The sequence below is a fragment of the Littorina saxatilis genome, linkage group LG1 (assembly GCF_037325665.1).
Source record: "Littorina saxatilis isolate snail1 linkage group LG1, US_GU_Lsax_2.0, whole genome shotgun sequence".
Lineage (NCBI taxonomy): Eukaryota > Metazoa > Mollusca > Gastropoda > Littorinimorpha > Littorinidae > Littorina > Littorina saxatilis.
The window spans coordinates 58290589-58303926 of record NC_090245.1 but is presented as its reverse complement, the minus strand read 5'-3'; the positions used below and the strand labels follow the sequence as shown (position 1 = coordinate 58303926).

Sequence of the window (13338 nt, the reverse complement as noted above, 5' to 3'; positions counted from 1 at the left end):
CCTTATACCGAGCAGGCCTAGCCCTAAAGATAAGTCAGTCATATAATACAAAACATCAAAGGTGTTATGTGTTAAAGGTCCTTGTCTACATTTAAGATTTTTATAACGAAATCGCCATTTGACCATTAAAATGCAGAGTCTATTATCTACAAATATCTATATATATATATACGACTAGTGTCTGTCTGTCTGTCTGTCTGTCTGTCTGTTCGCGATGCACGGCCAAAGTTCTCGGTGGATCTTTTTCAAATTTGGACACCGTATTCAGCTACACCCCGGACACAACCTCATCGATGAGATATTTCAACACGTGCTCTCAGCGCGCAGCGCTGTGCGCGCTGAACCGATTTTTTTTGTTTTTGTTTTTTTGTTGTCGGGATCCACTACCAGTAACTCTTCCTTATCTTCTCCAGTGATCTCCAGTGTTTTCAGCCGCGATTATCTCCCTTCCTCCGTGTGGCGTCAATCCATATTCCCGTTACTACGTTACTATTTTTAGAAGGTCACTGCACGTTACTATTTTTAGAAGGTCTCCAGTGTTTTGCGCGTTTATCTCCTTTCCTTCGTGCGCCGGCGAAGCCGGCGTACACCCGGCAAAGCCGGGTCCCAGGCGCAGCCTGGTATTCGGCTCTACTTCTTCCCGGCGAAGCGGGTAATCATCTAGTCAACAATACACCCCCTTTCGATCCGGAAAGACGAAGCCAGTGTAGCCATTTGAAAATTCATTGTAGTATTCCAGCGTAGTACTCATAGTAGGATATCCTTATTTGGAAAATGCCAAGCGCAAAACTCCTCTCACATCCCGTGCATTTCGTGCGTTTAAAAAAAAGCTTGGACAGCGCTCCAGTGTCAAACTGTTGCTGCACTTGTTTGGGCGTGGCTATAAGCATAGTGACATGAATTTGATTGGTCAGTATTTTTAGGCAAAGCACATGTTCTCAGCAAACAGAAAACAAAATATTGGAAGCGTGAGTCACGCTACCCAAAAATAAAATCTTTTTTTACATATATTTTTTTTCTATAACTTTTTTCCCCATGGTTCATTCATCATTTGACATAATTTTGTATCGAAATCTAACCATAAGATTATTGAAAAAAAGCAAAAATGTAGACGGCCACCTTTAAAGCACTAAGGTCGCGGTATATCACAAAGATGACAGTCACCCCCATGGCCTCATACACGCTCCATGTGTACAACGTTTGGCTTATAACACTGCAGAAGCGGCACACCAAACTACAAAGGTGTTACACAATTAAAGGCTGACATGTAGTCCTATTTAATTAGTTTAATTACTTCCAGGGCTTTTCCCATCGTTGCGGGGATGTATAAATTAAGCTTCGTGCAAAGTTTTAGGTTTGAAGTCCTTACCAATTACGAGAAACAATTAATTCTTTATTGCTATGTTTAGCAACAGTTCTCCAGGACTTGGGCTATTTTTAGACCGTCAACACAGACAGTACAGCTTCGTCAATCCCCGCGTGAAGGAAATCGCTCACCTTCCACGTGCAAAACGTAGTGATATTGACACGCCAGATTAGCGCGGTAGCGTATTGTGCTAAGCAGGAAAGCGCGCTTTTCTGTATTCTTGTTAACTTCGCAATTTCCGGAAAACACCCACTTTCACTTTGAGACTGTTCTGTTTACATTCGACACTATCAACACCACTTTGCAATACTGAAATAATTTTGTCTGTGTTCGAAAGCTACAGCCAATCGTTATTATATCCCCTTAGGTACAGTTTTATAACATTATTGGCACATGTAAACAATATGAAATAATTAATGAACGCTACGTATATGGCAGCCTTTAAGTCACCGTCAATCAAGGTTTTACCGACCCATACACAATCATTAATTTATTCCAAACTGGCCACATACACATACGTTACACACTTAGCTTGACCTAACACTGAAGACATGACATGCCGGTGTTATGTGTTAAAGCCACACTCCTTCTCGCGAAAACAGTTGGGCTCACCATCTCAGATCTGGCCAGCCAGGCTTTGACATGGAATGAGACTACCCCTCCATTTGCAACTAGTGGCTTTTAAAGAAATTAATTCATTAACAAAAATCCAACTGTGTACAGAATGCAGCCGTACAGTTCATTTCTGGTATGTGACCAAGTAAAGGAATGGTCTTATCCCAAGTCAAAGCCTGGCCAGATCTAGCTGAGACTGTGAGTCGAGCTGTTTTCATGAGAAGGAGTGTGCTTGTGCCTCTCCCCGCTGCTTCACACACTGTGCCATTCCTTTTGCTCAACTTTGTCAAATGCTGAAGAGACGACATTGATTGTCATGTAATACGCCCAGGGTGTTATCTTTGCTTCTGGTTGCAGTACCTTGGCAAAAGCAACAAAAACAAGTCGCGTAAGGCGAAATTACTACATTTAGTCAAGCTGTCGAACTCACGGGATGAAACTGAACGCACTGTATTTATTCACTAAGACAGTACAGCTTCGTCAATCCCCGCGTGAAGGAAATCGCTCACCTTCCACGTGCAAATCGTAGTGATATTGACACGCCAGATTAGCGCGGTAGCGTATTGTGCTAAGCAGGAAAGCGCGCTTTTCTGCATTCTTGTTAACTTTCTGAGCTTGTTTTGAATACAACCTATCATATCTATATGTTTTTGGAATCAGGAAATGATCACGAATAAGATGACATCATTTTTGGATCGATTTCTTACATTTTAATCGTAAGACTAATTATTCTATTTTTGTTAATTGTGATCACATTTTAAGAGTAATCATGACATATGTATATATTTTTAGATTCAGAATGTGATGAAGAATACGATGCAATCAATTTTAGATCTGTTTGGGAAAAATCGATTTTAATGACAACTTTAATGAGCAAACTCATTAATTAAATTTTAAGCCTCCAAGCTGAAATGCAATACCAAAGTCCGGGCTTTGTCGAAGATTACTTGACCAAAATTTCAACCAATTTGGTTGAAAAATGAGAGCGTGACAGTGCCGCCTCAACTTTCACGAAAAGCCGGATATGACGTCATCAAAGACATTTATCAAAAAAATGAAAAAATGTCTGGGGATATCATACCCAGGAACTCTCATGTCAAATTTCATAAAGATCGGTCCAGTAGTTTACTCTGAATCGCTCTACACACACACACACACACACACACACACACACACACATACACCACCACGACCCTCGTCTCGATTCCCCCCTCTACGTTAAAACATTTAGTCAAAACTTGACTAAATGTAAAAACGAAGAAAAGAAAATATCTGCTGCCAATGTATGCAGGTACGTGTATAGTTGTCTTTTGTGTGATTACTGTGCCGCCTCCCCTCTTCCCTTCTCCACTTCTCCACCCCGCTTCTCCATAATTAGCTTTTAAGGAACCAAGCCAATGTAAACTTGAGTCTCAAAAACAAGACCAAAACAGCAACAACAACAAAATAATAATATATGTAATACAAAATAATAAGTAAATAAATAAAAAAAGATCTGCTCTAACTGAAAGCCATTTTGCTAGGGTGTCACTAAAACTCGAAAAGACGCGAAAAGACACGAAAAGACGCGAAAAGACGCGAAAAGACACCTTCTGGTAACAATCACCTCCTTACTTTTCTTTTCTTTATTTGGTGTTTAACGTCGTTTTCAACCATTCAAGGTTATATCGCGACGGGGAAAGGGGGGAGATGGGATAGAGCCACTTGTCAATTGTTTCTTGTTCACAAAAGCACCAATCAAAAATTTGCTCCAGGGGCTTGCAACAGAATTCGCTATCTCTTAAATGAGGCTTTGATCTGAGCGCATCAAACATTCCCACACGAACGTGTTATCAGCGGCTACCCCGGGTAACTTATAAAAGTTACGCAACTGACCACACGCCAGCTGAGCTGGTATTCTATCCATCCGATCCGACAAAGGAATTACAATCTACTTGACAAAACGCCGATTTCCCCCAACATACCCAGTCAAGCTGGCGGCACATTACATTACGACCACCTGGGGCCCAAGCGATCCGTTTATGGCGAGCTTTTCACAAATGACCGCCCACTTCAAACAGATAAAAACTTCCTTCACCCAAAGGAGACTTAATTGTGTGCAGCTGGCTGGACACGGCTAGCGAATACCAACACACATCCACACACACACCCTCGTATACACACACACACACAAGCTCATACACACTTACACACACTTACACACACACACACACACACACACACACACACACACACATGCGAGAGAGAGCAAGAGAGAGAGGAAGAGAGAGAGAGGAAGAGAGAGAGAGAGAGAGAGAGAGAGAGAGAGAGAGAGACAGAGAGAGAGAGAGAGAGAGAGAGAGAGAGAGAGAGAGAGTGTGCATGTTTTGATGATTGTTTATATTAAATCACCAATCTCGACTAAAAACAGTTACATGTACCAGGACTTTTCGCGTCTTTTCGCGTCTTTTCGCGTCTTTTCGTGTCTTTTCGCGTCTTTTCGCGTCTTTTCGCGTCTTTTCGTGTTTTAGTGACACCGTTTTGCTATCTAAAAAAAACAACAACAAAAACACACACACATATGTATACACAAAAACTAATAAAATAAAAACACACTTCAGTCAACAAATTAGAATCAAAGAAAACACTGAGATAGGTGACTTGTGTGCAAGGTGTCGTTACCTGGAAAGTGCTGGTTGTAAGAGGAGGTGAAGTCGTGAGTGCCCTCTTGCTGCAGGTTGTTGCCCGAGGGTCTCGCTGCCGTCTGCCGGGCCACAGGGTGCTCGATGTAGTCTAGCCTGAATACACACAACACCAACAAAAATACATACACTGAACAAAATGTACGAATGAAATCGGGGGGAAATTGCATGGCAAAGAATCCCTCCTCCCCCTTTCAGTTATTTTTTTTTACACACAGTGACACACGCACACTCACACTGACAAAATCTTAAACTATGCGTGTGTCCCCTTGTGTATGGACCACCTTCAACAAATAGAAGAAAATAAAAGCTAAAGGCTGGCCGCATGGTTTATTATTTTATTATCAAGCTTGCTAAAAATAACCTATAACTAGCCCTCGAGCTTTCAACAAAATACAAAAATAGCCTTCTTTTCGTGGATTTTGATAATTTCATTTATTTTCTCTCTGTTTGATAAGTGGCTTTAGTTTCACGTTGTACTTCAAATAATATTCTTGTCAAACCGAAACAGATAAATCTAAAGCATATTTGAATTAGTCTGACATGCACACTAAGTTGTATATCAAGTTACATATTATGTGTTTTGAAGTATAGGGGGCTTTTTACAGTGATTTGTGAAGGCCTCTTCACCGTTCAAAATTAGGCGCCATATGCTATGGACCAGTTGTGATTTTTCGCTCCAATTAGATCAAACGGTTAACTAAAGTGAGCTATAAAACAAGCTAGTTATCAGCATGAAACAAAAAGTGGTCAATTTTAGGCAACCTTCCCCTATACGGACTTTCCCATCCCTTTCTGTTTAAAGAAATACTATTCATCATTATTTTCTATCCGAAGTTTTTCTATTATTTCTATGTTTTATTTGTTTGCAGGACACACCCGCGCAAATTCTGATTCTGGGCACAGAAATGACACGGCCTGTTGTTGTTCGGGTGGCGAGCCCGTGTCAGTCCACAATCCGTTTCCTTGCGGCTTGCTAAAAATTGATTTCGGCCTGATCCAAGTTTTCCATGTCACAAAGTGTCATGGCGGCTCCCATGTATTACAGAGAATGTCAACACGAGTAGATCTGCGATAGAGCTGAGCTTTGCCGATGTGTCAGGTAAATGTTGTGCGTGTTTTGTTTGAATTAAGCGAACACTTGGCATGTCGTGATGTGCATTACAGCCTGCGTGCTATCTGCAATCGCTAAAGCCATGTTCTGTTTATTTTCTACAGGTCGCACCGCCCGCGCTGTGTGTGTGTGACGGAGATCGCTTCGCAAGATGCGCGTGGTTGTGCGTCCATGGCAACGCGCGGATCAAGAGGGGGCGAGCGCGGTGCTGCGTGAGGGGAGCTTCAGCAATCTATGGCCTTCATTCCGTATCGCACTCCTGCGCCCTGCTACGTTGGGAATAGCCCTGCTCATCGTTGGAATTGGTTTCATCACGGATGCTGGCATTCTACTAATTTTGCTCTCACTCCTCTGTCTCCTGTCCTTGGTCTACCTCGCTTGCCTGGCAGCCACGGTATACTTCTTCTACGGTCCTAACTTTAATGACATGAAACGGGTAGACACTACCTACTTTGACTGCCCTGATAATCACTTCTGGGTGGCTGAAGTTGATGACCTGATTGCAGGAACAATTGCTGTTGTCCGAAAAGATCCTGAGAATGATGCTGCTGCAGCTTATAAAGCAAAGCAATTAGAGACCAGTCTCTCAGATGATGTCAAGACAAGACATTCACATTCCCTGCAAAACGCCACTGAAATTGCACCCAAGGTTGCGTGGTTAAGACGCATGGCAGTGAAACATAAGTTCCGAGGGCATGGAATTGCCAAGCAGCTAGTCAAGGCAGTGATCAACTTCTGCCAGAGCCGTGACTACGACATAATACATCTCATTACCACAGAAGTACACCAGCCAGCCTGTGCTTTGTACAAGAGCATGGGCTTTGAACAGAAGGCCTTCAAACCCTATAAACATCTAGGTGGCTTAGTCAGTGTGTGGACCTATGAGTTTCAGATGGATCTCAGAAAATAACTGCAGGACTGTGTTGGTTTTTTTTCACTTTCTGTTGTGGAAGGTGCAGATTGGGTTGAATGGAATTCAGGAGGAGGGGTGTGAGGGTGAGATTGGGTTGAAAGGAATTCAGGAGGAAGAGGGGTGGGGGGGGGGGGGGGGGTTTAAATGTTGGGATTGAGTTGAAGAGAATGCAGGATGAGGGGGTTGAGGTGAGGTTTTGGTTGAAGAGAATTCAGAAAGTGGGGATGGGGATCAAATCAATTGTTGACATAATGCGCAAGTTGGGAACGTCAACGAATGACTGGTTTGTAGAATGTAGGATGTTTGCATGAGGCTAAGTTAAGGTGTAATGTTACATTCATACATTCTGTTTAATCATGGGATATAGACACCCCTGCTTTGGAATTGATATTTTTGCTGTGATAATTTCAAGAGTAGGACTTGCTGGCACCAGACACAAGGCCAAATGCCATTATAGCTTTAAACATAGATCCTGCGACAATAGCTCTGCTTTAAATAAAAAAAAGTCAGTGTCAGTGAACAATGTACTTGTGGAAGTATTAACTTGTAGCCCCAGCGTGTCTAATTAAGTGTAAGTAAATGCTGGAACATTGAAATAACCTAACAGAGAGAGAGAGAGATAGAGAGAGAGTGTGTGTGTGTGTTCAACATACTTTACGAACGTAAAGTCTTACCTTTTTGTCAAATTTGTAAGACAAAGAAGCTGTATGTATGATTATCTTGGTTTCATGACGTGACATACATTTGATATCAAAATACTGCAGAGGCTTGAATTTTATTGAATGAACTCGCAGCTGGTTTCTTTTTCAAGCGTTTATTTATCTTTAATTGTTATCATAATCGTCTTTATAGGTCAGATGTTTGATTCTAAATCTTTATCAGTTCTATACCAAAGATAGTATTCTCATTCTGAGTAACATCAGGGCGGGGATGTAGCTCATTCGGTAGCGCGCTGGATTTGTATCCAGTTGGCCGCTGTCAGCGTGAGTTCGTCCCCACGTTCGGCGAGAGATTTATTTCTCAGAGTCAACTTTGTGTGCAGACTCTCCTCGGTGTCCGAACACCCCCGTGTGTACACGCAAGCACAAGACCAAGTGCGCACGAAAAAGATCCTGTAATCCATGTCAGAGTTCGGTGGGTTGTAGAAACACGAAAATACCCAGCATGCTTCCCCCGAAAGCGGCGTATGGCTGCCTAAATAGCGGGGTAAAAACGGTCATACACGTAAAATTCCACTCGTGCAAAAAACACGTAGTGTACGTGGGAGTTTCAGCCCACGAACGCAGAAGAAGAAGAAGAAGTAACATCATAAAATGCTCAGCACTGTTTTGAGCCATCTGCCTGATTTTTGGCCCACTAGGAGTGCAACAAAGAAGTTTCAGGTAGCAATTAATTATATTCCTGTCTGTCAGACATAACGTAACCTTCCCTATACCCTCGTTGACTGCAGTGCAATGCAAGGAAGAAAAGCACAATGCTAAGGACTATAGCTAAATTTTTAGCTTAGATGTTCTGTTCAGTTGAAGACTGTTATTGCATTACCTCCATCAACATTTACCCTGTACGTCTGCCTCAAATGCTTTACAAAACGATTGAAATCTTCTCATGAAAAATCCAGTTCTTACCTTATCGAACACCTTGCAATAGCATTAAATGACACAGTTCGTTTGAATGGCTATTTAGCTTGTGTAAACCACACACCAGATTTTGTGGTTTATTTTATCCCTGACCCACCGTGGACCAGTGTCAAACACTTTCCTTTTTTTTCTTACAATTTGGTCGTCAGTTTGTGATTTCAATGCGACTCGTTGTAGCTGCAATAGCACGTTATAGCTCTGAATCTAAAATGCAACAAACGACTGGGAGTCACACAAACTTATTGGCTGCGGTTGGCTTCAAAGAAGCAGGCGGTATGCAGAACATTTGTCTGCTTGGGCAAACACGACCTTGCGTGACCTGCTTCCGGGCTCCCTTTTTTGAAACTTTCAAAACTTCGAATTGTTCTGATCTTGTCTTGATGAAAAAAGAATTCTTTTATGATTTAAAAATATTTGTGAAACAAGCTGTCAATTTATTATTTACATTTTAAAAGTTAGTTCAAGCACCAAAACGAGGTGTTCGAGGTGGCCACGCAAAAATAGATTCTTTGAAAAATGCTCGCTCTTTACGGAGGGCACCTAGGCTGTTTTCAAGCGGTGAGTGTTTAAACGAAAGTGTGACCGTGTCTGTGACCAAAAACTGATGGTTTACGTGAAGCTGAGTGTGCCTTTAATGTTTAAAATAAAATGAAATTGTGTTGGTTACTTTAACCTGTCCCCCAAAATAGGTTAGGTAGGCAGGACAAAATCATTCTAAAAGTTTTGTTACTGTAACCAAACAATTTGTTTTAGGGATTGGCCATGCAGTGACGGCCCAGTGGCAGGGTGGTAAGACGTTGTCCTCTTAATCGGAAGGTCGTGAGTTCGAATCCCGGCCGCGGCCGCCTGGTGGGTTAAGGGTGGAGATTTTTCCGTTCTCCCAGGTCAACTTATGTGCAGACCTGCTAGTGCCTTATCCCCCTTCGTGTGTACATGCAAGCACAAGACCAAGTGCGCACGGAAAAGATCCTGTAATCCATGTCAGAGTTCGGTGGGTAATAGAAACACGAAAATACCCAGCATGCTTCCCTCGAAATCGGCGTATGCTGCCAGAATGGTGGGGCAAAAACGGTCATACAGGTAAAAACCCATTCATGCAAAAACATGAGTGAACGTGGGAGTTTCAGCCCATGAACGAAGAAGAAGAAGAGAAGGCCATGCAGTAAGTTTAGACACACATATAAGAAAAAAAAAAGTGTGGTGTACTGACTTTGTGGTGGTGGCTGTTTCCATGGCAGCATCATGAGGCAGAGGCTCAGCCTTGGGTCGAATGGCTTCAATGCGGGGCTGGAAGTCGTACTCCCTGTAACGACTATGGTACTCCGAGCTCTGCAGCCTCCTCTCGCTCTCCTCGGTTCTGTGGAATACACACATTATGTTTCATATCAATAATTGTCAACATTAAAATACAAAACAATACAAACAAAAACAAACAAAACAAGTCGAGTAAAGCGAAATAACAACATTTAGTCAAGCTACCGAACTCACAGAATGAATCTGAACGCACTGATTTTTTCACCAAGACCACATACTCGTAGTTTCGTCAGTCCACTGCTTGTGGCAAAGGCAGTGAAATCGACAAGCCATGCAGAATAGTGCGGTAGTGGTCGCGCTGAGCAGGATAACACGCTTTTCTGTATGTCTATTCTTTTTAGCTTACTGAGTTTGTTTTTAATCCAAACATATCATATCTGTATGTTTTTGGAATCAGGGACCGACAAGGAAAAAGATGAAATTGTTTTTAAATCGATTTCGGAAAATTAATTTTAATAATAATTTTCATATTTTTAATTTTTAGAGCTTGTTTGTAATCCAAATATAACATATGTATATGTTTTTGGAATCAGAAAAGGACGGAGAATAAGTTGAAATTGTTTTTGGATCGTTTAATAAAAAAAAAATTTAATTACAAGTTTTAGATGTTTAATGACCAAATTCATTCATTAGTTTTTAAGCCACCAAGCTGAAATGCAATACCAAAGTCCGGCCTTTGTCAAAGATTGCTTTGCCAAAATTTCAATCAATTTGATTGAAAAATGAGGGTGTGACAGTGCCGCCTCAACTTTCACAAAAAGCCAGATATGACATCATCAAAGGTATTTATCGAAAAAATGAAAAAAACGTCCGGGGGTATCATTCCCAGGAACTCTCATGTCAAATTTCATAAAGATCGGTCCAGTAGTTTAGTCTGAATCGCTCTACACACACACACGCACACACAGACAGACAGACACGCACACACAGACACACATACACCACGACCCTCGTCTCGATTCCCCCTCTATGTTAAAACATTTAGTCAATACTTGACTAAATGTAAAAAGGGAAGAAAAAATCAACAAACAACGTTGTAAGCTTTAGAACTAAAAAACAAGATGGGCTCATTTACAGAAGATGTCATGAATCAAAAGGCTGGAGTGAATGCAATGTGGGTTGGGGTAACTCTCCATAGCACTTTGGAACAAAGACATGAATTATGTCTGATCAGTTATCCCTTGGAGGTAAAGGGTGGTTTACTTCATTATACAAATCACTTTTTGAAAAACAAATTATGTTGGGCATGCAGATTGACTTCCCCACACAGTGTTTTGATGAGGTCTTGATTTTATGATTTTATGTCTGGTCTGGTCTATAATTAATCTGCTTAGTGTTTATGATCAAAGTGTGCTGCAAAGCATGCATTCTTGCACTTGTGTGTTAGCTATTAATTTTGAACAGTGTGTTGGTCTGTTAAGTAAACTACTTTGGTCTGTTGCAGATGAGATGTTTATGGTACAGTGGAACCCCCCTTTTAAGACCTCAAAGAATCTGAGAAAATCGGGTCTTAAACAAGAGGGAGTTTTAAAATGGGGGTAAATTTACAAAGGCTATGAAAAGAAAGTCTGAGAAAAAAGAGTGTGAAAAGGAGAGAGTTTTACATTAGGGGTCTTAAAAAGGAGTTTTGGTGGTGGGGTTCCACTGTATGTATTTCCATTTGCATTTTGAAGCCACTCAGTGTGAGTTTGTTTTATCAATCTTTGATGGACAGGTTGTTCACAGCTATAGAAAGACCAGTAATTTAGTGAGTAATCTGTTATGTAGATCTACCCATGTGTTAATCATACCCTCAAAACAAAACTTTGGGTGCACAGTCAAACCCCCTCTTTAAAACCCACTAATTTAAGACCCCTTACCCCCCATTGTAAGACCTTGATTTTTCAGATGTTATGTTCATAACCTCTGTAAATATACCTCCATTTTAAGACTCCCTCTGTTATAAGAACTGATTTTCACACTGTTTTGGAAGTCATACAAGGGAGGTTCCACTGTATAATTATGGTAAAACCTTTAATTGAGAGTTCTGCATCTAAAGTCCGCCTGTTTGCATACATATGATATGTGTTTTGTGCTTGTGTACAGTGTGTGTGCGCTTGCGTGTGTTTGTGTGTATGTGTGCATTTTCATAGATGGTTGTACATGTTGGCAATTGGTCATGTATGAGTGAGAGAGAGCAAGAGCATTTACGGTCTACATATATTTTTTGAATTGATAGATGAGTGTGTTTGATGAGGCACTGTGATAATTGTATGCTTTAACATATTTGTCAGTATGGTTGTTATTGCTAACAGGGAATCGATTAAAGTGATAAACCTGAGTTGTTAGCATTTGTTTTGACTGTTACAAACAGCCTCTCTCTCTCTCTCTCTCTCTCTCTCTCTCTCTCTCTCTCTCTCTCTCTCTCTCTCTCTCTCTCTCTCTCTCTCTCTCTCTCTGGTAGAAGATATAGAAAAATGTCATAACAAGCATATTATTTACAAGAAGCATGGTAGTGGCACTTTGACACACATGCACACATATATATTGAGCCTATGTGAGTGTCATTTCTGGGGGGCCCGGGTAGCTCAGGTGGTAGAGCACTGGACTTGTGATCGAAAGGTCGCTGGTTCGAATCCGGGCCGGGACGGACACGGGTCAACTTTATGTGCAGACCCAGAGACAGTATCCATCTCCCACCCCCGTGTCACCACAATGGCACGTTAAAGATCTTGGTCATTCTACCATAAGTGCAGATGGCTGATACCACCTAAACACGCATACATCAAAAGCCGTGAGGGTGTAAAAACTCAAATCGTATAAACCAATTCATGTCCAATATAGGCAATTAAGACCTGACGGACAATAAGCCCCTTAATATTTACTTTTTGTCATTTCTGACTACAGAGGAACTATTCGCATTAGGAAAATTCAGTCAAAAAATTGCTGTATATCAATATTTCCGATCTATGTCTGTTTCAACCACACACACACACAAGAAGATTAATTATGTATTCAGCATCGAGTATAATATAAAGCCGCGATGACAGACACACACCTCCCGCGGGTTAGTGGGAAGAATTTACCGGATGCTCCCCAGCATGTCGTAAGAGGCGACTAACGGATTTTGTTTCTCCTTTTACCCTTGTTAAGTGTTTCTTGTATAGAATATAGTCAATGTTTGTAAAGATTTTAGTCAAGCAGTATGTAAGAAATGTTTAGTCCTTTGTACTGTAAACTTGCATTCTCCCAGTAAGGTCATATATATATATATTGTACTACGTTGCAAGCCCCTGGAGCAATTTTTTTATTAGTGCTTTTGTGAACAAGAAACAATTAACAAGTGGCTCTATCCCATCTCCCCCCTTTCCCCGTCGCGATATAACCTTCGTGGTTGAAAACGACGTTAAACACCAAATAAAGAAAGAAAGAAAGACAGACACGCCTTCGCGACATGGCCGCCATGATTGTTTACACTGACGACAGCATGCCGCCGCATGCATGCAGGCAGCAAAACAATACCATTTACAGAGGCCAGTCCGCCACGAAATTATTGACCCCGTTCCACATCCAAATCAAGGACCCGGTGGCAAAACTGATCACCACACTCTGACTATTGAGAAGCTTTAGCAAAGTCATAGCTGATAAGCAAAAAGGGACAAGAGTCAGGGTGAAATCTCTATTATCGTGAAAGAATTGACTCACCCTGCGTCAGTCAT

General features: G+C 41.4%; 1 protein-coding gene across 1 annotated transcript in view; it reads right to left on the bottom strand.

Annotated features, from left to right (window-relative positions):
- LOC138980280 (stabilizer of axonemal microtubules 2-like) overlaps positions 1-13338 on the bottom strand; it is a 19390-nt gene extending 6052 nt beyond the window's left edge. Inside the window, exons 1-3 of the mRNA XM_070353174.1 lie at positions 13325-13338; positions 9537-9683; positions 4643-4758 (exon numbers count right to left, since the gene is read on the bottom strand). Of these exons, the coding sequence (XP_070209275.1) occupies positions 4643-4758; positions 9537-9683; positions 13325-13338 (277 nt within the window). The remainder of the gene's footprint in view (positions 1-4642; positions 4759-9536; positions 9684-13324) is intronic.